This window comes from Trachinotus anak, unplaced genomic scaffold, assembly GCF_046630095.1.
Source record: "Trachinotus anak isolate AG129_WGS33_773 ecotype Australia unplaced genomic scaffold, CSIRO_AGI_Tana_v1 ptg000025l, whole genome shotgun sequence".
In the NCBI taxonomy this organism is placed as follows: domain Eukaryota; kingdom Metazoa; phylum Chordata; class Actinopteri; order Carangiformes; family Carangidae; genus Trachinotus; species Trachinotus anak.
Window position 1 is genome coordinate 6,547,498 of NW_027273876.1, and position 25,566 is coordinate 6,573,063.

Here is a 25,566-nt window from a genome sequence, read left to right on the forward strand (position 1 = left end):
GGATTATTATGTTGTGTCCTGTCTGTCCTACTGTGTGTGCTTCAGTGTGTTCAGCCTCATGTACCTGACACACACACACACACACAGAAACACACACATCCCTGCGAGTACACTCAACCTTGATGAAGTGAAAGGACGCCTTGAAAAACGAACAGATGGCATCACTATCAGTGCGATTACATAACAGAATTTGGGTTCCCACATCCGTATCAATGGTTTCAGGCAGACTCCAGACAATCTGCCTCAGTGTTTTAGAGGACGTTACAGCCAACAACAACAACAGAGCTGCCATCAGCCCTCCTTTATTCTGTCTCTAGCCATCTGAAGTATGCAAATTCAAACCAAGATGGGTGATGGCTGCTCTTTTGCTGTCCTTCTCTGCATCTTTTTTTTAATAACAAACTAATATTCAGGGTGCGTTCACCAGGCTACGCACTAAAGAAAGCTTCCTCCGAAAACAAATCTTTTGATCTTTCCTCTTTTTTCCCCCTGTTTGGTGTCTGTAGCTTAATGAACGTAGCCTCAACTTTGCTCCTCACTTATCTAATGTTGACTCTTTGACTTACTAACTACAGTACATATTCACATATTGATGCATTTACAGCAGAGTTGCAAAGTGGGAAGAGTTGTCAGGTCCAGAAGTATTTTAGTCCATTGTAAAGTCTTGCTAGGACTTTTGCTGAGCAGCAGCCATTGTTGCGCCAAGTAGAGATTATAGGATAATGCTTGTTAAGCACACTGTAATGGTACAGTGGCACAAGTAGAGAAGACTCACAAACTCAGTAATGTCTATTATACAATATTATTAAGTTTGCTAACATTTGCCAACACAAGCACTAATGGCCAATGACTTCAACTCTTCATTTGTAAGAAAGTAAATGTGCGATTTCATCTTTAGATTTTCATATATTTGTACTACAATACCCATGAGCCTTTGAGGTGTAGCAAATTTAGAGTGCTCTTTTGTTGTAACTGGGGACAAAATACCATGCCACACATTTATCTAAAACTGACCCAGAACAGATTTTTACAAAGTGTAATATTGGGTTGTAGCTCACCTTTAGTGGAGCAAGTTGAAAGTCGTAGTTGACTTTCCTTTTAAAGTTTTATGGACACATGCTTTTGTCTTTTATCTTTTTTTAAATCAAAGAACCATATATTTCTATCATAGTTGCTAATATTTTGTCTGTCTGAAAGAAGGTCTCTAACTGTCACTTAAATGACATTTGCGATGTGGAAAGTAAAAGAGGACACCAAAGATAAATCCTCCCACTTTGCAACTCTATACATGTGTAAAACACACACACATTGACTTACAGTAGAGGAGCGTACTGCATGCCGGCCCCCTCATAACCACTCCTTCTGCTCTGCTTCTCTTTTCTCTGTCTCCTTTTGTCTCACCTGTTCTTTCATCCTCACATTTTGTCTCCGTCTTAATCTCTTACTCTTTTTCCTTCGCGTATTCTTCTTTGCTGTTTCCTTTCCTCTTCCGTTCCCTCAATCTTTCTTTCTCTGCCACTCTGTCGTTATATCTCTCTTCTCCTTTTTATCTCCCGCTCTGTTGTTAACATCTTCAGCTGTGCTCAGACCCCTGCATGAGGCTAACGCTCATAGCGGATTGGCTGTAGCTGCGTGCATGAGGAGCACTGGGGGCCCAATCAAACGCAGGCAGGAACAGGAAATGGAACGGGAGACAGGAAGCGCCCGTCCACAGGGGCCTCACAGGTACCATCACTGTCCCCCCTTATGTGTCCGCAATGGTGCCTGTCTCAGTATCACCTCAGACCCCCCCCCCTCCTCCCCCCTCTCACTTTGTGTGTGTCCTCAGCTCAAGCTGTCCTCAAACCCACCTCAGGACCCCTCTGTGTGTGTCCTCTGGGTGCTGGCTGTCGAAAAACACCTCAACACCCTCATGTGTGCGTCTGCAGCTCTGGCTGTCCAAAATCCTAGAACCCCTGTTTTTGTAACCCCTTGGCACTGCACCCTCACATCCTGCTGTATGTGTGTCTGAATGTGTGTGTGTGTGTGTGTGTGTGTGTGTGTTCTCAAACACTATATACAGTAACTTCTTATCCCCCTTTGTGTGTGTGTGTTTGTTGCAGTGCAGTAAAAACCTGCTTTGCTGGGCTCTGTGTTGCCATTGAGAATAAAAAGAGAGAGTGACTGAGTAGCTCTCTGCTTTTCTGTGCTTCACTGCTTCCCATTCATTGTTGTTGTGCTGCTCTTTGTAGCTGTGTGCTGCCAAGGCTTCCCTCTGCTCTTTGTGCGCTGCTGATCTGTCCCTGTGTGCACTGTAAAGCTGCAGTCCGTCACTGTGTTTCTGTCCTGTGTGCTGCCGTGCGATTGCAGTCACAGATCCTGCGCTGTGGTTTGTTTTTTGCTCCTTGCTGTTGTGTTTGTGTGTTACAGTCAGTCTGTTTCCCTCTTGATATGTTAGTGATTTGTGTGTGTGTGTGTGTGTGTGTTAGTAGGGGAAAGTGAGTTTCAGCAATGGAGTTTGTGCTGAGTGAAAAAATGTCCAATTTAATATTTAACAAAGAGTGAAGCTGCACATCCAGAATGTGAGATAACACAATATTTTACATTTAGTATAGTTAAATAATGACAACAGGCAGGTACAACAGGGTACAAGCACTGTACAGGTTTTGGAACAAAAAGCTCACAGATGCTGGAGTTGATTAGTTGATACATATATGATTAATTGGCAGCTATTTTTTAGACTTTTTTAATTGTTTAAGTTGTCATTAATTGTTTAAGGTGCATAAATTGCAAATATTCCCAAGTTCCAGCTTTGGCTTCTTTGTCTTGGCAACAATAAATCAAGCAAATAATAAAGAAAAATAGATTAGCATGATACAGATAATAAATAAATCATGAGATAGGATAATAATGATAATAATAATAACTGTTTTTGAAAGGCTTATTTAAAATAATATAGTTTTAAATTCTAGAGTTGGTTGCAAAGGTCTGGTCTCCTCTGGCTGGTAACTACAAAGACCTCTCTGAGCACCTCAGGTTAAACTCAGGCTCATATGGAGTTAACAGGTTAGATATATAGTCGGGAGCTAATCCCGTACATGCCTTAAAGGTGGTCATTAGAAGCTTAAAATCCAATCTAAAACATTCCCCTATTAGAGCTTGTCTGTCTTCTTGTTCTTTCTTTCTGCTGCACTGGGAGCCAGCTGATTGGAGGTGCTAACTTAGTCGGGTTAATGTTGGGTCTCGGTTTCATCAGAACTGAAGCAAAATTTGTTAGGAATTAACAAACTGTAAATCCAAACTGTTAGCAGCAGAGCTGAAGGGAAGGAGGAGGAGGAGGTGAAGCTCCGGCGCTGAGCCTCTTTTATTACCTTCCTCCTCTCCTCTATTGATCAACACAAGCCTCTGATTTATAGCTCGCTGCTGCAAAGCCTGCTGGGTAATTACTAAGGCTTGAAAAGAGACGGGAGAGTTAATGTGGGGGATGGGGGCTGGCTCTCACGTAGACACGTACAGGTCCGCGTGCACTTACATCAAAATAGACACGCGCAAATTTACAGACTTGCTGTTCGCACATACCAACACACACTAGTTCACCACACACTGATGGAGTGCAGACGATGTGCGGTGTCTCTACAGAGAGGACCCACTAATGTTCAACATACATCATATCCTCCACATATCAATGTATGTAAATCAATAAAGTAATATAGTGGCCCGGTGAGACTGAATTGCTCTGCACTGTAGAGGCCACATTTATTTTCAGTGTTGATGTATTGCGCCAGTGCGCGGTGCAGCAGAGGGTAGATTGCTGTTTTGAAAATCAGATTAAAGTCCGACGTGTGGTTGTTTGAGCTGCATATGTTCAGATCATAGAGTGGAGTTTGTGATCTGTCAGTCAGCGGAGCTCAGCTTGTGCCCGACTCATAAACAGCATGGCTGTCAAATCCCATGCACAAAGCGATGCTTGCACAAGGCTGCATCATTGTGTGTTTGTGGCTGTTTGTTTTGTATGTGAGTGAGCTTGTGCGCGCGCATGTGCGTGTGTGTGTGTGTCTGCTTGTTTATCCTGGTATGCTGTTGTGACCTTCCCTCTATGCAGTAACTCACCTGACGTCAGAGATTTTTTTGATCCTGCTGCTGGCTGACTGACACCCTCCCTCTCCTGTGTCCTCCAGTGAACAGCCTGGCCCGGTCCAAGTACTGCTGACGCCCAATCAGGAGGAGGAAGAGGACCAGGCAACGCCCAACCAGGACGCTGCTCTGGGCCTGGACCCGCCCCCTCCACCCTATCGGCCCGCTCCCCCTCGACCCCCGCTCACCCTCAGCATCGCTCACCCTTGCGCCCCTTCCGGCCGAGGGGAGGAGGAGGAGGGCGGATGCGTGGGGAGGAGAGGGGAGGAAGGCAGGGATGGGAGGGAGGGGACGGGGGTGAGGCTGTGTGAGTTGCTGCAGGCAGGGGGGGTGAGTGTCAGACCTCTGGGGAAGCACTTAGCCATCTCTCTGCCCTCGCTTCCTCTGCGTCTCTGGGATACACACACCACACACACCACACACTCCACACACCTTGAACCCACACACGCGCGTCCTCCCCCTCCGCCCTCTACTCCTCCCCCGTATTCCCCTCTGGAAGCCTCTGGCCCAAGGAAACCTCTCACGCCGCTCTGGCAGCCCCCCCAGCCCCATTCCCCCACCGGCGCCGCTCAGCACTGGCCGAGGCACGGAGCCCCCTCCGACAGCAGCACACGTCATTGGTCGTCCTGGAGTTTGGATCGCCCTGATGCCGTGGTGACGCCTTACAGCACGCCCCCGGACTGCTGTATTCCCATCAGGCCGCAGACGTCCAGCCAGAACTACAGCTACAGTTGCCAGTCCTCTCCAGGGCACTACAGCTCCCAGCATGCCCCAGGGCAACACAGTGATCCCTGCTGTGACCGCGAAGAGGCTGAGCTGTCTGAGCTTGACTCCCTTTACCAGGCCAGTCTGCAGGCTGGAAGGACAGGTACACACACACACACACACACACACAAATGAAATGTTTGAATTGATTGAATTTATTACAACTGCATACATGAACAGTTTAGACTGATCATTTGGACACAAATCCCTAAAGAATGTATAGAGCTGAAAGGATCAGTCAATTAATCAATAAATGAATTGTCAGAAAATATATTATCAACAGCACTGATAATCGGTTCATTGTGAAACTCATTTATCAACACTGCCTGATCCTTGCTTTTCAAATATGCTTGCAAATAGCATGTTTGTATATCTGCAAATATTGTTTTTACACTGTTAATAAAGGAGATGTTTGGATTATTGACCGTGTGTCAAATAAAACAAGCAACTTATGGGAAATTAGTGATTAGTATTTCTTTATATAATTTTTTACAGATTTTATGGACATTAATCGATTAATCAAAAATACTACTAATGATCAGCTGCAGTCCTGTGGTAATGAATAGTCAAGTTTCCTGTTAATTGTCAAAACAGAAATAATATAAATGTACAAAGATACACATGTAAAATGTCTTATATGTAAAACCATGTTTGTTCTTTATTATTGGAAACTATAATGTAAACCAACTAATTCCAAGCAGGTTGTGTGTATGTAGTGTGTTGCGCTGTAAAAGTGACCAAACTAAACTTGGGTCAGTATGCACACTAAACAACTGATTTTTGAGTGTCAGGTGCAAGTATTGTATAATTTTCTATAACATCTACTGTATATAATTCATATGTAGTATGAGTTGGAACACACATGGGGTATTTTTTATGTGGATGTTCTGCATTTTTATGTTTTTTTTCTGGCCAAGCACTGTTGCACTTGAAGAGGCTGTCACATTACTTTACCAACTCACAGAACTTTGTATTAAATTCCAGCCAAAATCCAAAGTTTCCACAGATAAATTACAGGAAAATGTTTATAAATTGATGCACAAGAATTTTTAATATGCTGAAACGATGCAACCACAGAACAGATGACTCAATAAGTGTGACATACTGTTTCAGTGGAGGGCTGGGACAGAATTCACATTAAATATAAATAAACTGTGTTGTCAAATCGTGTGTGACAAACTCTTTTCAGGCGCTAAATGGTAAATTCAAGGAGAACACAGGGAACGTGTGTTCAAGTCCTCCTTGAATGGCATGTTCATGCTTGAACCTGCTGTGTGTGTTTTCAGGCTGCAGCCCATCAGAGAGGCTCATATCCAGGGTGGGAGGGCAGGCTCGCTCCAAGACCCCCAACGCAGACATGGAGAGGAGTGTGTACGGGGCGGACTGCACCAGCACCCCCACCTACCTCAACAAGGTAACACCTCCATCATCTTTCAAACGGAGTCCCCTCACATGGTCACGGGGGCATCATTTGAATCCAGTTCCCAGCGTCTGACAGACATTTTTCTCCGCCTGCAGCCAATGATGTTGCGGGATCTGCGCTTTGGGGTGGAGCCTGACGACGGGGAAAATCTGAGGCGAATTGGACGCAGCCTGAGCGGCACAGTTGTGACCTCGCGCCGCAGCCGCCTGACCGCAACCCGCAGCTTTGTGAGTGTGACTTCCTCCCCTCTGCTGCCCCCCTGTGTCCGTGCTGTTGAACTACATCTGCCTGATTTCCCGCCGTGGCATTTTACACATTGCTTTTCCCTGTGCTCTTCTTCCCCGCTGTTTGTCTCGTTTCTTCTTTTTGTCCTGCTTTTGGATTTTCTCTCTGTCCTCCTCTGCTCTCTGCGTCTCCTCCTTCTCTCTCCTCTGCCTCTCTCTCTCTCTCTCTCTCTCTCTCTCTCTCTCTCAAAGGTGAAGCAGGCTGATGTCAGTGCCTCTCCTTGCTTACTTCCTCTCTTCTGAGTCCCTGTTGCTATTCCACCACTATCATCTCCTCCATCCTCCTCATCACCAACACCTTCTCATCACCACCTCCTTCCACTGCTTCACAGGTAAACACTGCGCTGAGCTCATATAACCTAACAATATAACATAAATACCTGTCATCTGCTACAGACTGGGAACAGTTTACTTACTGGTTTTCCTTGAGCTACTTTGCGTGCCAGATGAGCAGCTTCATGGCGCTGATATCCCTGATATTTTATTAATTTTTTCAGGGAACATTTTACTTTCTGGCAAAGCAGACCCATCTGGCACAAAAGTAGGCTAAGTCCCTATTTGCACATGGCTATATCCTGGGGATGTGCGCTGATTTGTAATAACTGCGGACACCCAAAGGTGATTTTCATCCCTGTGCGAATCTGCCATGTGTCAAATTTATTTAAATTTCCAGAAGAAGTCACCTACATTTTGTACCCTAACTGCAACCAGATGCTACAGCGAGGATATCTCAACAGTTAAAGTAGGAAATACACAAAAAGATATCACCAAGAATATAAAGAAGGCACTTTGATTTAAAAGAGGATATGAATCCTCCATTCTTCTTTCAGGTCGTAACTTGATTAAGACTGAATTTTCACCACAGCCACCAACAGAATCAGGGAAAGTGCATTTTTTATTTCCAAACTTTGAAGGTTCATTCTGTGTCAACACACAGAGACACAACAACCGACACGCCTGGTTTGTTTGTGTCGTTTAAGGTCCCCCCCTTGCGTAGAACTTAAAAGGTAACAAACCGTCTGACAAGCAGAGGCGTGAACTCGGGTTTTTACACTTTCACGGTGCAAAAACCACACCTCGCTGCGTGAGCTGAGGCTAATGCACATCGATCTGAAGGATTTCTTCAAGATCTTATTAAACATGTCTGATGCCGATATTCTCTCTAGTGGAGAGACTATTAAATATATATTTTATTAGTAATAATTCCATTATTTTGCCCTTGATGACCGGCTGTAACCCTCCTGAAGTCACTGCTGTTATGAAGTGCTCAGCAGACGATGTTTTATTCCCCAGATGTTTCAGTATGTTTACCTATGTGCACTGAAGTGGCCGTTACGTCTGGGTTATTAGAGGACGCTGACCTGTTGTTCATTCTCTCGTCTTGTCCAGGAGCTGTCGGGCAGTGCAGGGAGTTTCTGGCTGTGTCTGACGGGGGTCAAGCTGTCTTCTGACCAGAGTTCTGCTCTGCTTCACTAATGTCTCACCGCGTCCACTTCCACGCGGGGCGGCGGCACCAGCGCCGGGGTCCTCGACGGCCTCGCCCTGACGGACCTGGAATTGGCTCAGGAGGATCAAATTCAACTCCTATCCTGTTCTTTCTCCTTCTCCCTCAAACGACATGCACACGCAAAACACATGCACGCACACATGCACATCTGCACTGACGTAGAGCCTCCCTCAGCGCCTGCAGCACCCTGCTTAGCCCCTCCTTGCCTTCCTCCCTCCTTCCCTCCCTCCCTCCTTCCCTCCCTTTAACCTACTATTCTGTCTATGCAGTCACTCTGACCCCCAACTACAACCTCAACCTTCCCCCCTACTTCCCGGGACTGTTGTTTCTTGTCTCCCCCTGGGTTTTCCGAGGGTTTCCCTGTGCAGTTCAGCCTGGCGAGCATGCCGCTTTCAGTGGTGTTGTCAGTTTGGCGTTGGCGGCTCACCGGCCAGGTCCGACTGGGACCCGAGCTCTCGGCAGACTCGCCCTCCACCCCACAGGACCCTCAGCTCAGGGGGAGGTTCTTACCAAGTAGCCACGCCTCTTCCTCTTTCTTCACGGGCATTTCCTGTTGGACGCACACGTAGCCGAACTGGGTCTGTTTCAGATGGACAGCCATATTTTTTCTCTTTTTGTTTTAGGGTTTGTTTGTTTTTCTTCTTCCTGTGTGCGCGCACAGTAAACCCGCCCGAGACCGAACTCTCTAATAACTAAAAGTCATGTACAGAAAAACTCATGTATGAAACCTGTATGTTAATTAATAAGACCTTATGGAATGTTGATAATGATAATTAACGAATATTGATAAACTTAAAGTGGTACTTCCTCATGTCTGCATTTCAAATACGAGTGGAGTGCACTTCACAAGTGTCTAGCTGGAGTTTCCGCCCCGTCCCCCGCCCCCTCCCCCCCTCCCGAAACCGCTCGTCGACCTAATGACAGCTCTCCCGTTTCTACCGGGAGATTAAACAAGAAAAGCGCTTCCTTTTTCTCTCTCGCTTCTTTCCTCTCCTTCTTTCCTTTCTTGCTCTCTTTTATTCTCGCTTGCTTCCTTTCTTCCAAACAGGAAACAGTAGCACCAGAAATAGGCCGGCAGGGGAGGAAAGTGGAGAAGGAATGAGAGAATGTAGGTTAGGGAAACCCTTCTCATAGGCTTTATCAATGAAACTAGAGATGACTCAAGTGCGCTTTGCAAGGTTACTCGGCAGAAGTGCACTTTTCGAAGGCTATTTGACTGAGAAGCAGGTGGAGAGAAGTCGATGGCGTTTGTTTTACTTAAAGGCCTCAGGTGATTTTATGGCACTTATGAATTCACACTTTTATTATTTCTCCCACCCACTGAAACTGGTTTGGAGACCTCAGATGTGGATAGAAAAATGCTCATCTTCAGCCTGAGACGGTGACATGTCTAATATGATTATGCTTTATGTGATATATATGTATTAGAGGTATATTTTCAGCCAGTGAGCTATCTTCTTCAGAGATGTCAACCATTCCTCAGTTGTACGAACACTTATTATACAGTATTGAACAGTTATAACTTAACTCACTCCCCCTTTACTGAGTAGCATTCTGACATGTGTAGAGTATGTTTATTATATGCTTTATTCTATTAGATATCATATGAAATAACAAAGTCCTTTTGAAACAACTGGCCAATGTGAAGTTCTTCAAGAATTTACTGATGTGGATTGATCGTTGTAACTAAACCAAAGGTTGGCACTTAACTCAGAGAGCATATTTAACATTGCTGTTTTCATTTAGGTTCCGATTTTGTTGTTGTTTTATTGTTTGTTTGTTTGTTTGTTTGTTTTTGTTTGGGTTCTGGATGTGGGAGAATGTAGCCAATTGTAGCGCATGAGTCCGCTATGCAAATCAACCTTCCCTCACGATCCTGTATCAGAGACAGTCAGGGGGCAGACACACCCACCCACGGGCGCTCTCAACGGACTCTAGCAGAGACACGGAGCGGAGGAAGAGGATCTCACGTTTAATGCTGCTGGGGAACTCTGTTGTTCTGCATCTACTACTATGTTTCATCCAATGGAATGCAAAAAGAGAGCAACAAGGAGGGACAGAGAGCGAGGTGGAGAACGAGAGCGAATGAATGTAAACTAAAGGATGAGAGTGTGTGTTTGCGAATGATGTGATGGTCAGAGACAGAGACGGGTGGAGAGTTGAGAGGTTAATGCTGATGGTTTATTGTTTGTGGGTGTGTGTAGACCATGTGTGTCAGTTCTGGGGTGGTGTTGCTCGGGGAAAGAGGGAACCTGTATTTTTGCAATAAAGTTATTACCAATGCACTCCCACAGGGGGCGTAACCACCGTAACATGTCTGAGTCGTCATTTGTTTCAGGAGGGATCAGAAAGAAGCATAAATTTCACTCAAAACACACAGTCGGGTTTTTTTTGTCTGTTTTTTTCTTACAGGAACTCACATTCACACAGCTACACACTGTCATTGGAAACTGCCCAGCACAATCACAGTGTGACCTGCTGGCCACTGAGCCGCTCCACTGGTACAGTTGGGGTTAAGGACCTTGTTCAAGGGCAACTCAGATTTAATCCTGCCAGTCTGGGGATCGAACTGGTGACCTTCCAGTCACAGACTTGCTCCTCAACTTGTGTTTCTCTTATAGTTTCTCCAAAACAAAACAGTTAATTGACTATATTCTTATTTCATGACTTCTTTCTGTCAGATCCAGTTGAAATAATTGAACAATCTGTCAGAGTAGTGAAAGAACAACACACTATCAGGCTTGAAAATGTATTTTCTTAAGTTTTAACCACAGGTGTGCAATACAAATGGCTTTGATTTGGTTACCACAGTCAAAATCTATTTTTACTAACTCAACATTGAGTAAATATATTTTTGACTCTTCTGGGGAATTAAACAAGCTGCCTTAAAAATTTGAGTTAACCGTACTTAGACCGAATGATTAATGAATCAAAAATGTGACATTAACTGAAAATGAGTCCAGTAAACAATGTTAGATAGAAAAGATATTGCTGGCTAACATTTCAGACAGATTTGCTTTCAAGTACATTTTCTCAGTTTGACAAGTTTATCGTTTGACATGAAGAACTTTTCACTGAGTCAGTAGAAGGTCAACAAGCAAGGCCGCTTCAGGAGACTTTCCCCCAACATACATGTAAGGGGGTAGGGAGTGAATTTGATACTAGCATTTAAAGTTTTGGTTTCATTATTATGAAGAAACAAGTCTCCATCATGAACGTTTTCATTAAACGACAAAACAGAAGAGTCTCTGGAGAGTTTTCACTCTGAAAGGTGCCGATGGTGTTTCTTTAACTGAATTTATTGAGTTGAGGGAACGCTCAGCGGTTCATTCATTCAACTCGTCCTATCAAGATAAAAGACTTCAAGTTCTGAAGTGGTCTGAAAATAAAAACTAGAATTTTTAAGATTTGAAAATGTAATATTTGAGATTGACTTGAACTGAAATCAATAAACTTAGATTTTTACTTTAGGTTCATGAAAAAAGGGTGGCATAATGGATGATCTTTTACATTGTAGTGCTTGAGGCTTTTACTGTGTGATGACTGGGTATGATTTTATTTATTCAAATATTTTGTGGATGTGTGTTGCTCAGAAAATTTGACTTGTCTATCCTATTTTAGATGACTCACTGAAAATATACAGTATTATTAGAGCTGATTCAAAGTATCATTTAAACAACTGCAGCACTATTTTAGTGTGAATATAGTAGTGGTTTTATTATAGTGTACATCAGTGAAGGTGGTGTTTCTGCATTCACCTCTACATACACAACCTGCATCTTTACAGGTCAAATGATTTACTTTCCCATATTAATAAATAAACTATTCACTATGGACAAAAAGCTAAAAAATACAACAAAATCCAACAAAATGCTATAAAATGTATGTGTGGCTTTGCATAGCATTTATATGTAATTGTTCAAGATGCATTTTGCAGTGTGAAAAATATATTTGTAAAATATTTGTGTGTTTATATGAGCATCGATGTTTTACACATGAACTACACTGAATATGGCGACGCTGCCTGAAATCACTGTATTGCTGTCTGCAGTTCGTCCCTCCACCACTAGATGTAGGCAGTGATACACTGCCCTGCCACCTGCATCCACACAACACGTTCAGTCCCTCACACAGGTTATTGACACGCTGTCATCACTGACACATAAACACACTCACAAAAACATCCCCACTCTTTGCGCTAACCCTGACAGCCTTTTGTTGTCAAAGTTTTTCTTCTGAGGTGACAATTAAAAGTTGGAAAGAGTTATTGCTGAGGAAAGAGGAAGAAGAAAACTCCCTTAACTCCCTGCGGAGCAGAGCAGAGAAAAGGTGATGAATCAATAACCATTACTCTTCACGTACACCTCTCTCCGGTATAGCCGGAGTACATTTAATGGTTCTTTTATATGTGTGTGTGTGTGTGTGTGTATGTGTGTGTGTTTATGTTTGTCCTGTTATATCCTTTAGAGAACAACTGGCCTGAATTTGCTGTCAGGATGTCATAGATAGGTGCAGGTTGTTTCTGTGTTCCTGCATTTCTCTCTCTTCACTGCTTCAAAGGTTAAAAATGTACAGTGCATACAGAAAATCGTCTGACTCCTTCCATTTTTTTTAAACATTTTGTTATGTTGTAACCTCATCCCACATCAATCTACACATACCCCATAATGACAAAGTGAAAACAGATTTGTTAAAAAGGAAAAACTTAAATATCATGTTGACATAAGTATTCAGACTCTTTGCTATGACATTTGAAGTTTGGCTCTGGTTCCTCCCATTTCTCTTCCATTGTCTTTGAGATGTTTTCACTCCTTGATTGGAGTCCACCTGTGGTGAATTCACTTAATTGGACATGATTTGGAAAAGTCTCACAGCTGACAATGCATATCAGAGCGAAAACCAAGCCCTGAGGTGGAAGGAGCTGCCTGCAGGGCCAGAGACAGGAGACAGATCTGGGGAAGGCTATAGGCACATTTCTGCTGCATTGAAATTTCCCAAGAGCACAGTGGCCTTCATAATTCTTAAATGGAAGAAGAACTGCTTGAAACAACCAGGATTCTTCCTAGAGCAGGCTGCCTGGCCAAACTGAGCAAACAGGGGAGAAGGGCCTTGGTAAGAGAGGTGACCAAGAACCTGATGATCCCTCTGGCTGAGCTCCAGTGATCCTGTGTCGAGCTATGAGGAACTTGCTTTAAATACATTTTTAAAAATTCTGTTGTCACTTTGTCCTTCTGGGTTGTTGAGTTGATGAGTGAGTTTTTTGATTGACAAAATGTAAAAAAAAAACCCCAACACTTTCTGAATGCGCTGTACATCAATGATTAAGTTTGAAATCTATTTCTCTTTCTCTCCATATAGAACAATACCACATGTAGTTGGTTGGCAGTGACGAACAGCCCCATAAAGTTAAAAAGCTGACCAAGCTTTACTTTATTTCTAAGCAAAGACAAAAGACTTGAAGTGATTCCAACAGACTGACAGAAAGCTGAGGGAGATGCACCCCATGTGTACCGTGTACCCTGTTCTTGTTAGCAAATACTGAAGGAGTTCATAAGGTTCCATAATGAAGACCACAGACTTGACATATAACCAATAGCAGTTTTTCATGTGTGTGCACGGAGATGTGGGTGTCTCTAATTAGAAACAGAGCAGTGAACGGGATCGTTTCTTAATAAGTCAGACGTTGCTAAGAGAAGAAGATATCTCTCTTAATAATGCCATCAGCATTTGTCAAGCATCGAGACCACCACTGTGCTACTGACATGAATAGTTGAGGAAGATTTTAACATGCAAACACACACACACACACACACACACACACACACACACACACACACACACACACACACACACACACACACTTAGTGTAATACAGGCAAATGAATCATACAGGTCATGCTATGTACGGTCATGCTAGCAGCAACACAAAGTGCGGTGAGGACTGAGTCAGTTTTAGTGGTACTGGATAAAATTAAAATTTTGACCTGATAATGGTGCTAGATAGAAAGTTAAGGCATCGCCAAACTTATTACAATTCATCCTGTTGGGAACTTGAATATCTGCACCAAATTGAACAGCTATCAGAAACATTTTTCATCCTGAGAGCCATGTGGCTAATGTGACTTAGAACAAATGGGCAGGAAATGTCAGAAATCAGAAAAGAATGACCCCAACTTCTGACACATTTCCTTCAGGCAAATGTGATATCATTTACCCAGATGATTACTCTGATAAAAGTACAGATAAGAAATCTATTAGTCTAGACAAGAACTGCAGTCACAGATAATTATAGTCTGCACAGGCCCGAAAGCCAGTGTTGAAATGAAGTGGGTCAACAGAGTAAATGGGTGTGCAGCCAACAAAGAAATCAACACAGTAATGTAAGTACAAGGATTTCTTTCAGGACTTGGTTTTCCTAGAAGGAGAACACACCACACAGTAGGGAACTGCAGTACCAAAAATATTGCATAGTATAAAAATAAACTGAAAGAGGAATTGGCTTCAGTTGGAGTTGTTAAGAAGATAGATGAGCCAGCTGAATGAGAAAATGCAAACAAAGTGACTGAACAAAGTGGAAAACTAACTGTCTCAGAATTTGTCTTGATCCACAAAATCGAAATTCAGCAATAAAATGAGAAGTCAGGATGAAATCACATGATATTTAGCCTCCATTTGGGTTTAACTAAAAGTTCATCTGCAATTTCCCAGATTATTATTATTATTGGATGACAGACACATACACCGATGACCTACTGATATGATGGTGAGATGAAGGAAAAAACATGAATCCAGTTTTTGAGTGAGCCAGAGCAGGACAATGCAGAAAATTACAAGATCAAAAAAAGAGGAAATTAAATACACAATCTGGAAAGGTGCTTTGGGAATCTTTATTCACATCCTGTTTGAACACACAACAATGCTCCAAAAGCTCAAACAGGAAGGTGTGATGCAGCACCAAGAGAAAGCAATTGCTCACTGTAGCACCTGTCAGCACAAACAGAAAAAAGAACAAAACAAAAAAACATGTAATTAGATTTTCAGTAGAAAAAAAAAAAGTATCTTATCATAAACCACTTATATATTTTTTTCTAAAAAGATTACTGCTGAAGCCACAAAAATCATATTTACTAAAAAGCAATTTTAGGACTTGGTTTAACTGTCATTAGTTTACAGTTTACAGCTTTACCTAGTCATGCTTGGCTCAACATCCTTCAACTTCAGCTGCACTTTCACTCTCAGCTGTCCGCTATCATCTTCAGCTGTGTCTCCTCAATAGCAACACTTTTTGGACCAGAGTTTATTAATGTTAAGTGTTAGCGATGCATCAGGCTAAAATAATTACTCCTGTAAGGTTTGGGAATGTTTTCTGGTTGCAAATTAGTTAGTTATTTGGGCATTTGCTGAAATAACAGGCACTGCAGTTTTTCTCAGGACAGTCTCAACAATGCAAATAGTTGATAAGTCTAAACTATACCGCACTAGGAAGGTTAGCATAGCCCACTAGCATAATGCAAACACTACGCAAATACATTAGCATGCTGCAAGCTTTAGTATGCTAGCTGTTACATGTGCAATAAGCATTAAACTCAAAGTACAGCAGAAGATGACAAAGGGAGGCTGAAGCACAGCTTGATGAAGGAGGAGCTGAGTTTGAATAGCTGTGCCTTCATTATCTTAAATGTCTACTGTAGAGAAGACAAATACCAACCAGTGAAGAAGTGATGATTCTCATTGTCTATTGAAAGCAAATATACGAGACAGAACGATGCAGGATCGAGGCGCATACCATACACATGATTGCAGGAACAACCTGTGTCATAATTTAGAGATGATACTAAGAAAGATGGTGCAGGGGGAATGAGCCAGGCTCCTATAGAAGGATTCAGGACTACTGGAATTACAAAGAAAGATAATGAGCTGTGATAGGATTCATTCATTCATTTATTCAAAGGAGACGGCTCATTGTAGCACAATCATAAGGACAGGAAGTGCTTAATTGCAATCATCAGATTCACTTTGGGGATGAAAACTGTGGAAGAAAACTCTCTTTTAGTTAATAGAGAAATAAGAGAAATAGTGAGGAGCTGTTAACAGACACATATTAGAGTAGATCACTTGATTTTAAAGCTCAGTGTGATGATTTTTAATTGTGAAATATAACTTATTATTGCCTGTCCTAATCTATGATCTACTTATACGATACACTTGTGAGACATGCTAATGTTGCACAGGAAGTGTTTTTTGGTAATAATGAACATAAATGATAAAAAACAAGAACAATGCTAACATGCTGATTTGTAGCAGATAAAATCTTTATTATCATTATCTTAGTATGGTAAAATACCAAGCTAGCCTTTACCAAGTAGCAAAGTAACCGCTTAAGGGTGGAGGGAATAGCATTGAAAGTCTATGCCTAATTGCATGGTGATTCATCCAAGTGTTGTTGTCACAAAAAGGAAAAGTCAGAGGATTATCAAAATCAGTAGGATTCATCCTCTGGAAACCATGAATCTCTGTACAAAATTTCATGGCTGTCCATTCATAAGTCTTTGAGATACCTCAGCCGTAGTAGTGGACTGATCACAACAGTCCAACACTGCCATCCCTAAAGAGCCACACTGCTAGCATGGCTAAAAATTCCCTGAATATATTGGCTTTTGCCACATAATCACATAAAACCCACACTTCCTGTTCTCAAATTGAGTTTAAAAGGTCTCATCCATGCTCAAGAAAACACATGCAGGTGGTTGTGATCCCTAACTTTAATTTTTCTATCTTTGAAACACAGCAACAGATTCCAGCAGCACAAAAGCAGTACATACAGCAACCAAACCAGTCAAAGACATACTATAAAATATCTCAAGAAGCTCTCTACTGGAGATAATATGTCGAGAAGGACGCTGGATTCCTGTGGAAGTTAAAAGAACAAGTTCTGATCCCAGATCAAACATAGTGCAAACTCCAGATGGGCAAGTCCACAAAACAGAAAATCCCTTACTGAAAATGGATGAACTGCAAAAATCCAAGGATAAGACTGAGAACCCATATCTAAACATACTAGTATTACGGGAACAAAATCCTAACCACATCACGCAGAGAGGCATGTGTTGTCCTGCGACTCAGTCAAACCCTCAAGTGAGAAATTGTGCGAAAACAGTGGAGGTCTTTTTCTGTAAAGAAAATAAAAATAGATGAAGCTTTAGAAATGGTAATGTAGACTTATGAAATACTAATTATGCAGCAAGTTAAACAACAGAAAAACTGGAAGACCATAACACTTGAAAATAAACAAGCACTATTTGGGACATTAATTTTGGGACTGGACATTTTTTGAAACGACTTGTGGCAAACACCCACCTCTGCTGTGAATGCTGCATCAGACCTGCTGCAACTTTACAAACCACACCTTGGACTGTTTCTATGTTTAACCCTGCTTGCTGTACCGAGAGGTTAGATTGTTCCATCTCCTTCCTATGCACTGCTTAAATCATTCAACAACCCAACGTGAGCTATTGCTGACCTTAATATTTTTTGTATTCCAAATATTCTTGTCAGACTTAATTGTGCACCCAAAGACCATCTACTCACTAAATATTTAACTATTATTTTCTCTTGGGAAAATATGCATTTGGCAAAATTTTTACCATTAGGATATAAGCTATGTCAAAATTGTAAAACAAATCAAACCCTTGATTTTATATACTTTATGTATCATCTCATAATTATTTCTATCTCATATTGAATGATAAGGCAAATGCTGGGTACATAATTATCCATAATTTTGGTTTAGTAAATTTTATAATTGTGAATTTAGTCACAATTTTGCCTTAGTGTGTCATTGAGTTTATTTTTTTATTTGTATTCTTCTGGCAGAGATGGTCTTCCATGAATGACTGACTGAATTAATAAACCAATATTTTTATTTTGGTGTCTGGTCCTTTTAATGACCCATCCCTCATTGGATTATTCACACACATTAATCAGTGACAAACCAGCTGTCTGTCTATCTATCTATCTATCTATCTATCTATCTATCTATCTATCTATCTATCTATCTATCCTCATCCTCCTCCCTCCTCTCCTCTCCTCTCTTTCCCTCCCCTGGTGTTGGCACCGGTGGGGTCGTCGGCGGCAGCGTGGGTTGTGTCTGACGCCTGGGCTGCCTGTCATGGCACCGAGAGGAGCGCACGTGCGGAGGGCTCACGTGCTCACGGTGGCAGACAGAGGCACTCACGTTCTCTGTGGGGGAGTCATCGTGGGATAAAAATAGCGCACTGGCGGAGGAGGGAGAGGAGGTGAAGAAGACTATGAGGGAGAGAAATAGAAACTCAGATGCTATTTTTGCCTCGTGCGTCCCTCTGCTGCATCACATGCAGGCGCAACATCCTCCCAGTAAAATCCCTTTTGCCTTTTTAAATTTTTTTTATTAATGAGTCTATTTTTGGGGGTGTGCACCCTCCCTGGCTTCAAACTCTGTGTTCAGTTGAACAAGGAGTTTTTCCTCAAGAAAGTTATGTCTCAGGGTCATAGTGAATATCAGGCTTGTAGCTCTCCTGCTCCAGATGCCCACACCTCACCACTCACAGATGGGGTCCTGCAGGGGTCCGACTTCAAATCAAGGCACTTAACCTCTAAACACGCAGGGCTGGTAGTTCTGAGTGGATGTTAGCAGGGAACAAGATATGTAGCTACAGCAAGTACATCCCAGACAGGCAGCACTGTTACCATAGCAACCAGGACTTAACCATTATTCTATCACACATGCAGAGATCGGCTCATTCATTCTCAGCTTCCTTCATCCATTTATTCATCCAGTCACTCACACTGACACATTCTATATACCAACAACATTAATGAGCGAGCTATAAAATGAAAAGGAAAGAACACAGCGTAAGTCAATGCACGTCATCACAAGTGAGTGACCAGACAAATAGAAACCTTACCACCAATGTTGTGAAATATAAGATACAAAACTCCTGCAGTGTATCCTAGCTTTGTGACACTGTGTCAGAGTCTGTAGTTGGGTTCATTATGTTCACATGCACTATGTAAACATTTAATAAATGATTTATGGCACATATTGTAGTTGTAGGCAGATATTATGTTTATAAATGACTTTCTCAACAACTGTAACTCTTCCTGTGGACACCCAGGAAGTGTTGACAAACACTGCATACTAGTAAATGCTTCAAATGTTGTTATAGAGTGCCACAGGGATGGTGTATTTTCATAGGCCAATCTGAATATTAGCGTCACCCTGTTTCCCTCGACAAAAAACAAATAGGACTTTTACATGGGCTTTTGAATTACAGAAGAAACTAAGGCAAGTGACAACCAGAAGTTTATGATACTTACTTGTTTTGTTCAGCAGGATAATCTTGAAAAATGAACACCACTCTGTTGATTTCTGAAGCCTAAATACAATCGCCTGAAGTAAAAATCTAAAAGGCTATAAATTAACTATACCACTGTTGTCACCACCGCCTTAACTTCAAACTTGTAGGTTGATTTACCTCTTCTATAAAGGTCTTTCCTCTTACATAAAAATAGTTTGCAAAAATGCAAGTGCAACAAGGAAGCACCACTTTGTAGCTTTCAGACCGTTCAAGCTGATCACATGGGCTTCTCTCAGCTTATAGGAAAGCTAATGTGATGTGGGTTGTGATATGTACATAACTCCATTAATAAATCACAACATCAATCTGCTGCCACTTCTCACTATGTGGTTTAACAAGCTTGTGTGCACAGAGACACACAGACACACACACATAAACCCATCAACCTGGCATTATTTTCTACAGAATAAAAGTCAAAACTCCCTTTCAGGGGCTGATGACATTTTCAGCAGCCGTCCATCTGTGACTCCAGAGCAAGATGATGGGTCCCCCCCCCCCCCCTTTGTGAAATCTCCTTCTCAGCTCTGCTCGCCGACAGACTTAGAGATTGAAGAGATTTAATGCAGGCTACACAGTCGGGTAGGATACAAAAAAAAACAAAACAACAACAACATGGGAATAATGGCTGGGAGATATGCGAACAAGCAGTAATCACAGCAATTATTATTATCAGAATAACCTCTTTGGATATCAGCCCTCAGCAGCACACTCAGCAGCACAGTCCCCCCCTCCGTGGGTGTGTATGTGAGTGTGTGTGTACATGATGGAAGTATTCCACTGTTCTATTAAGGGCCCCCAGTTGGACATTAACCCTTAATCTATCATAGTAATGCTCGATGCCAAGGCCATCCACTTTCTACAAGCATAATGCACCTCTTCCTTTGCCTACCTCTCAACTCTTCCTTTCTTTTTCTCTTTCACTTTGTTTTCCACCCACCTCTCTTGTTTCATCACGCCGAACTCTCATATCTTCCCACCACCATCCTCCTCTGTATCCTGGCTTTCTATTGACATTGGTTTTAATTGAAAACACCATAGTATCAGAGGTGACAGTGCTGTTAATCAATATCTAACCTCCGTATGGCTTTTTGTCACGCTTTATTCCAGGAATCTATGTTCACTTCTCGCTCGTTTGTCAGACATTCTTTGCCTCTTAAATCACTCCATCTCTCATTTTCGGTGAATTTGTGATCCTTCCGATTCGTCTCCATCTCCCTTTCATGTTGTGTTCCCCCTCGATCATCCTCGCCATCTCTCTCCTCCAACGTCTCATATCTCCCCACTTCATCCCTCCAGATCTGGTGGCTTAACTGTTCCATGTCACTCATGTAGCAGCTCCAGCCAGAGGACATTATTAATAATATACTGAAACAATCGATTGAAATGTTACCTAAAGGCGGGGGTTATTAGGTTTTAATGTCAAATAAAATGAGCAAAGAGGTCAGACGAGACCACGTGGCAACTACAGAATGCCACTTAGTGTTTTCACCCCAAAATCCACCTGCTGGCTTTCCCCACTCCTTGCTGTGCAGAACCTCATGTCTCCTCGTGCAGAGTGCGAGGTCAGAGCCTATAGATGCCAATGATCAACGCTGTGCATACTCTGCATTCTCATAATAATCCATTCCATGTGTGCTCACTGGCTATGCTGCTGCTCTCCACCCTTCAAGGTCACAGTTCATTTATTTAAACTTTGCCCTTCACAGCCTGGCTGTCCAACGCCATTCAGTTGTGCTCCTTGGTAAGGATTCACGGGGGGGGGCTGCGTTTGCACTGAATGTTAATGATACTAGATGTAAATTGTGTCCAGAATGAGTTGCATTCTTAGTGAGACTGTTCAGATGTGACCATGTGTTTTTCCATATTCTGAAGTTTCGCTTTCTCCTGGGTTTGTCAAGTTGTGACATACGTTTGAGTTTCAGCTCGATGCTCTGTTAAAACACTGTCTACATCTAGTGACTGTAACTGTCGGCTCTTTCTGGTCCTCATCACTTGGTTGGCATTTCCTATTCCTTGATTGATCTCTCCTCCTTAGCGCTTCCATCTCCCATTCATCATGTCTGACCAGCTGAATCGTCCTCATCCCAGTCCCCCATGGCACAGCCATAATTGGATGAACAGCAGTGCACCATCCAGATTGTGTGCATTGGCGTAGTATGCATGCCACATATACTGGGCCAATTGAATGTGGACTTAGTCCGCTTGTTTGCATGAGAACGTCAACACAGCATCCTGTGAACCAGATTTACCGGGCTCAGTGAGACACATTTACATCCTCAACGGATCTCAGATGATAACATGGGATAATCAGCCCACGTTATCTTTCAGCTGACTTGTCATTTTAACCGAGTCAAGTTAGCTATCTGACCAGCTCACAGGGACATCTTGTGATCCCGTAGCAGCGCCGAAGGCTTTTCATGCCACATGCCTCTGTGTTGGAAGTAGTGCTGAAACACATACTCGATTAAAGGACTAATTCAACATTGAGAGTTAGATGAGAACATCGATACCACTCTCATCTGGCTATGAAATGAATGAACCTAGAGTCAGTAGCTGGTTCGCTCATCTTAGCGACCTTAAAACTAACTAAACAAGCTCATTATATCTTATTTGTTAAATCTGTACAAAAAAACTAAATACAAATGAAGTTTGTGTGTGGATTATTCAAAGCGGGACATGTTAGTTAATGAGTTTCAGAGATGTAGCTGATATTTTGTTATCTTTGGACAGAGCCAGAATAGCTTTTTCTGTGGCCGTTCTTTATGCTATCTTAGCTGACCTGCTGCTAGCTGTACCTTCATATTTAGCATAAAGATATGAAAAGAAAAGAAAGTAATAGTAATTCCCCAAATTTTGAACTATTCCTCTCATTTAGGACATAAGCTTATCCACAGAAACTTAATTGCCAACTATTTTGATAAACAATCAGCTTAACAAGCTCCTTAAATGTGAGCATTCACTGTGTTTAAGTGTTTTTGTCACCATGTTTTTCCTTGTGTTTAGGACCAGTACAAGGTCAATGGGAACTTGTAATCAACCTTCTCACAATTCTCCGGCATCTTACTGTCTAAATGATGACTTGATTAATCCACTAAATGATCAACTGATTAATCAATAGTGAAATTAATCGCTAGTTGCACGTTGAGAATGAGAAGAGAATGGGAGTTGCATGTTTGCATTGAAATACTGGTCACATCTGTCAGCATTGTAATGTAAACAGTGTGTGTGTGTGTGTGTGTGTGTGTGTGTGTGCAGTATGAGCACGTGGTGAAATCCTCATCAAATCTCATTTATGCCCTTTGTTTAATTGTCAGATGTTTTGGTAAAGAACATCCAGATGTCTAAAAATAATTTCGGGATATGTGGCAGTGCCGTCCACCCCCTCCTGCTTAGCTGTTATGCTTCCTTCCCACAATGCAGTGGCTGTGTTTCCTACCCCAAAACTGTTCACTTCAAGGGTCAGTCTGGGGCAGAAAGGCTTATCTGGCACAGCCTCTTTTCTCAAAGTCTGTGTACCCTTTGACATGTTGTCATTTTTTCTCTTCAAAGCAAATTTTTACCCTTCTGTTCTCATTTTTATTCTGCATTAAAAACCTACTCCCTTCGTTCCCGCCCACGCTTTACCCCCTCCACCCTTTACAAAACCTGATGATTAATGTTTTTCTCTCCCTCATTCAGTCTGTCTCACCTAATCTCTTCTGTGTATACACACACAGACACGCAGAGAAAGAGTCCCAACTTGCTGTTTGTCAGTTTTGACATGCCCTCGTTCATCTCCTCTGCCAGCAGCATGAAATCACTTCCCCCGCTGTGCCATTTTAATCTGTTGTATGCCATTTTAATCTAATCTGTTTGCCTTTTATGTGAGGAGTGCACAGGGCAGGCAGATGCTTTTTTGTGGTAACTGCATCAAATGAAGACACACCAGCCGTTGTGTTGCGATTAAGCGATGTCCTCTGTTTCATTCACTGTCGCCTTCAAACTCAGTACCTTGTTCCACTCACTTAGTGGTACATGAAGGCACCCATGACGCAAACACAATGCTAAATCCTCTACTCTCCCTGTCAGTGTCAAAAATGTCTTGATGATCATCACAATCATCTTCAGTACTGTCATTTTCTTACAATCATTTCCATGCACACTGCGCACTCTCTAAACAAAATAACCATCCATTTCCTGTCCTATTGCAGATAATATCTGCTCTGCCCAACCCAACATGTTTACCAGGTTTTTCCCAGAGGAGTTCAAAGTCAACTGAGTTTACATTTGATAATAGCCATCAATAATTGAAATTTGATTTCATGTCATTATAAATTTAATTTATATTTAGTTAGAATAGAAAGAGAGAGAGATAGAGACAGAGAGAGAGAGAGAAAGGGGGAGGCACATGGGAAACCTTCACCTAATGTTCAATTAACTTACTGACATACAGTAATCTAATTATACAACACTGAGTTTTTGCCATGGCTCTATTGTAAACCTGTAGCCTCCACGTTCTCCTCCAATAACATGCAATTGCTAAAATTATGAAAAGATAGTAATTACATTGAAACTGTAGTGAGGTGTCAGTTATATAATGTTAATATGACAACCAACAGATCTTTTCACATCAGATCGCTGAAATGAAAAGCAAGATGCTCTTGCGAGCACCGTGCACAGCTGAGGTGAGGTAAGCGGTGTGGCACAGGCACATTTTAAACTTTATAATAACTGGATATTTCTCGACAGACCCTGTTCAAGCCACTGAGGAGCAGCCCGCTCAAAGGTACTGGACCAAATCCACAAACTGACCTCACTGGTACCACAGTGTGTCACTGCTGTCAAATGAAAACTATGCATTTGCAATGTTAATACCTCAAGAAAAACAGCCCATTTTTTATGCCACTGCTGGTAGAGATTTCACACCACTGGAACGTTGCCACTGGTCTCAAAACTGCACATGGTCTGATGGTGACGAAGGGTAGACGGCTCCTTCTCTCCCGGTAAACCTTAAATCGGCTATAAACTATCAAACTATTGCGTCACTGTTTTGGCTGATGCCGGGATGCTCACCTCAACAGAGTGCGACCGAGCAACGTTAGCAAATCATTTTTATCCTCATAAAAATGGCAGCATCGGTCGCTCGTTGAAGTTATCTACCTAAAAGGTCGGAGACAGGCGGTCGGGGGTAAATACAGAGTTGCCTGTCACATTACTTGTCTTTCTGATAATTCAGGTTATTTGACGTGGGCTACTGTAAGGTATTATACACAGTCAGAGTATTACATGCAGTAGATTTAGATTCGGATTTCAGGAAAGGAAAACTGATGGGTGAGTTCAAGTGGAATTATATTGGGGATTCTCACAATTGCCGAGCATCTCTGGGAACGCTTCTGCCAAGGAGAAAGGAGACTTCAGCCAATTGCTGTTTCAGAACAGCTTTGCAGATTCAGAAGAACAGCTTTTATTTGAACTTCTTTCAGATGAGTGATTATGGGTTATCAAAGTCATTTTCCCCGAAGAACAGGATAATTATCTTGTCATGAGTTAAATAAGAAACAAATGAACATTTTATCACAAGAGATCAAGAAAATTAACTCATGATCTCGAGATAATAGGATTAAATGAAATAATTGCAACTACGACTGCTCTCGGTTTCTGTAAAACTGTTACAACTTTGTGTTTGTTGTCTAATTGCAGTTTTCTAGCTCACAACCCCCCATGAACTGTCCTTTTTTACCCTGATGTCTCACTCTTTTTTCTTGTTCTTTGAAAGCTAGTTTCTGGCTTATTGTGGTTATAGGCCTGTTACTTGCCTTGACCTGTGGTCACAAGTTTTAGTTGTGACCAGCAGAAGGAGACGGATAGACTCAACCAGGAAGGGGAAACACTGATATCTGCCTTGTCATCTGACTGAGCACAAAGGAAACTTTCTTCTTTGTTTTTATCATCCACACACCTTCAAACATGCTCAGTCTCATGGGAATTAAGTCCTTTTCATTAACAACACAGAAAACATCGCCAAATCGGTTTGTGTAACTGCATTCAGAACACCAGGGCGCCGAGTGATGCATTGATGAAAACCACAGGTTAAACTGA

General features: G+C 42.1%; 1 protein-coding gene across 4 annotated transcripts in view; it reads left to right on the plus strand.

Moving 5' to 3' along the window:
* The window catches only part of usp54b (ubiquitin specific peptidase 54b), a 54,857-nt gene extending 44,453 nt beyond the window's left edge, over nt 1-10,404 (plus strand). For 3 of the 4 annotated variants that reach the window (XM_071462336.1, XM_071462337.1, XM_071462338.1), the window contains 5 exons: nt 1,578-1,725; nt 4,158-4,981; nt 6,165-6,292; nt 6,397-6,528; nt 7,975-10,404. In XM_071462336.1, the coding sequence (XP_071318437.1) occupies nt 1,578-1,725; nt 4,158-4,981; nt 6,165-6,292; nt 6,397-6,528; nt 7,975-8,061 (1,319 nt within the window). In that variant the 3' untranslated portion in view covers nt 8,062-10,404. Of the gene's footprint in view, nt 1-1,577; nt 1,726-4,157; nt 4,982-6,164; nt 6,293-6,396; nt 6,529-6,777; nt 6,918-7,974 lie in introns of all 4 variants that reach the window. The other variant, XR_011685042.1, reaches the window with a different exon arrangement.
* Nucleotides 10,405-25,566: the final 15,162 nt, after the last annotated feature.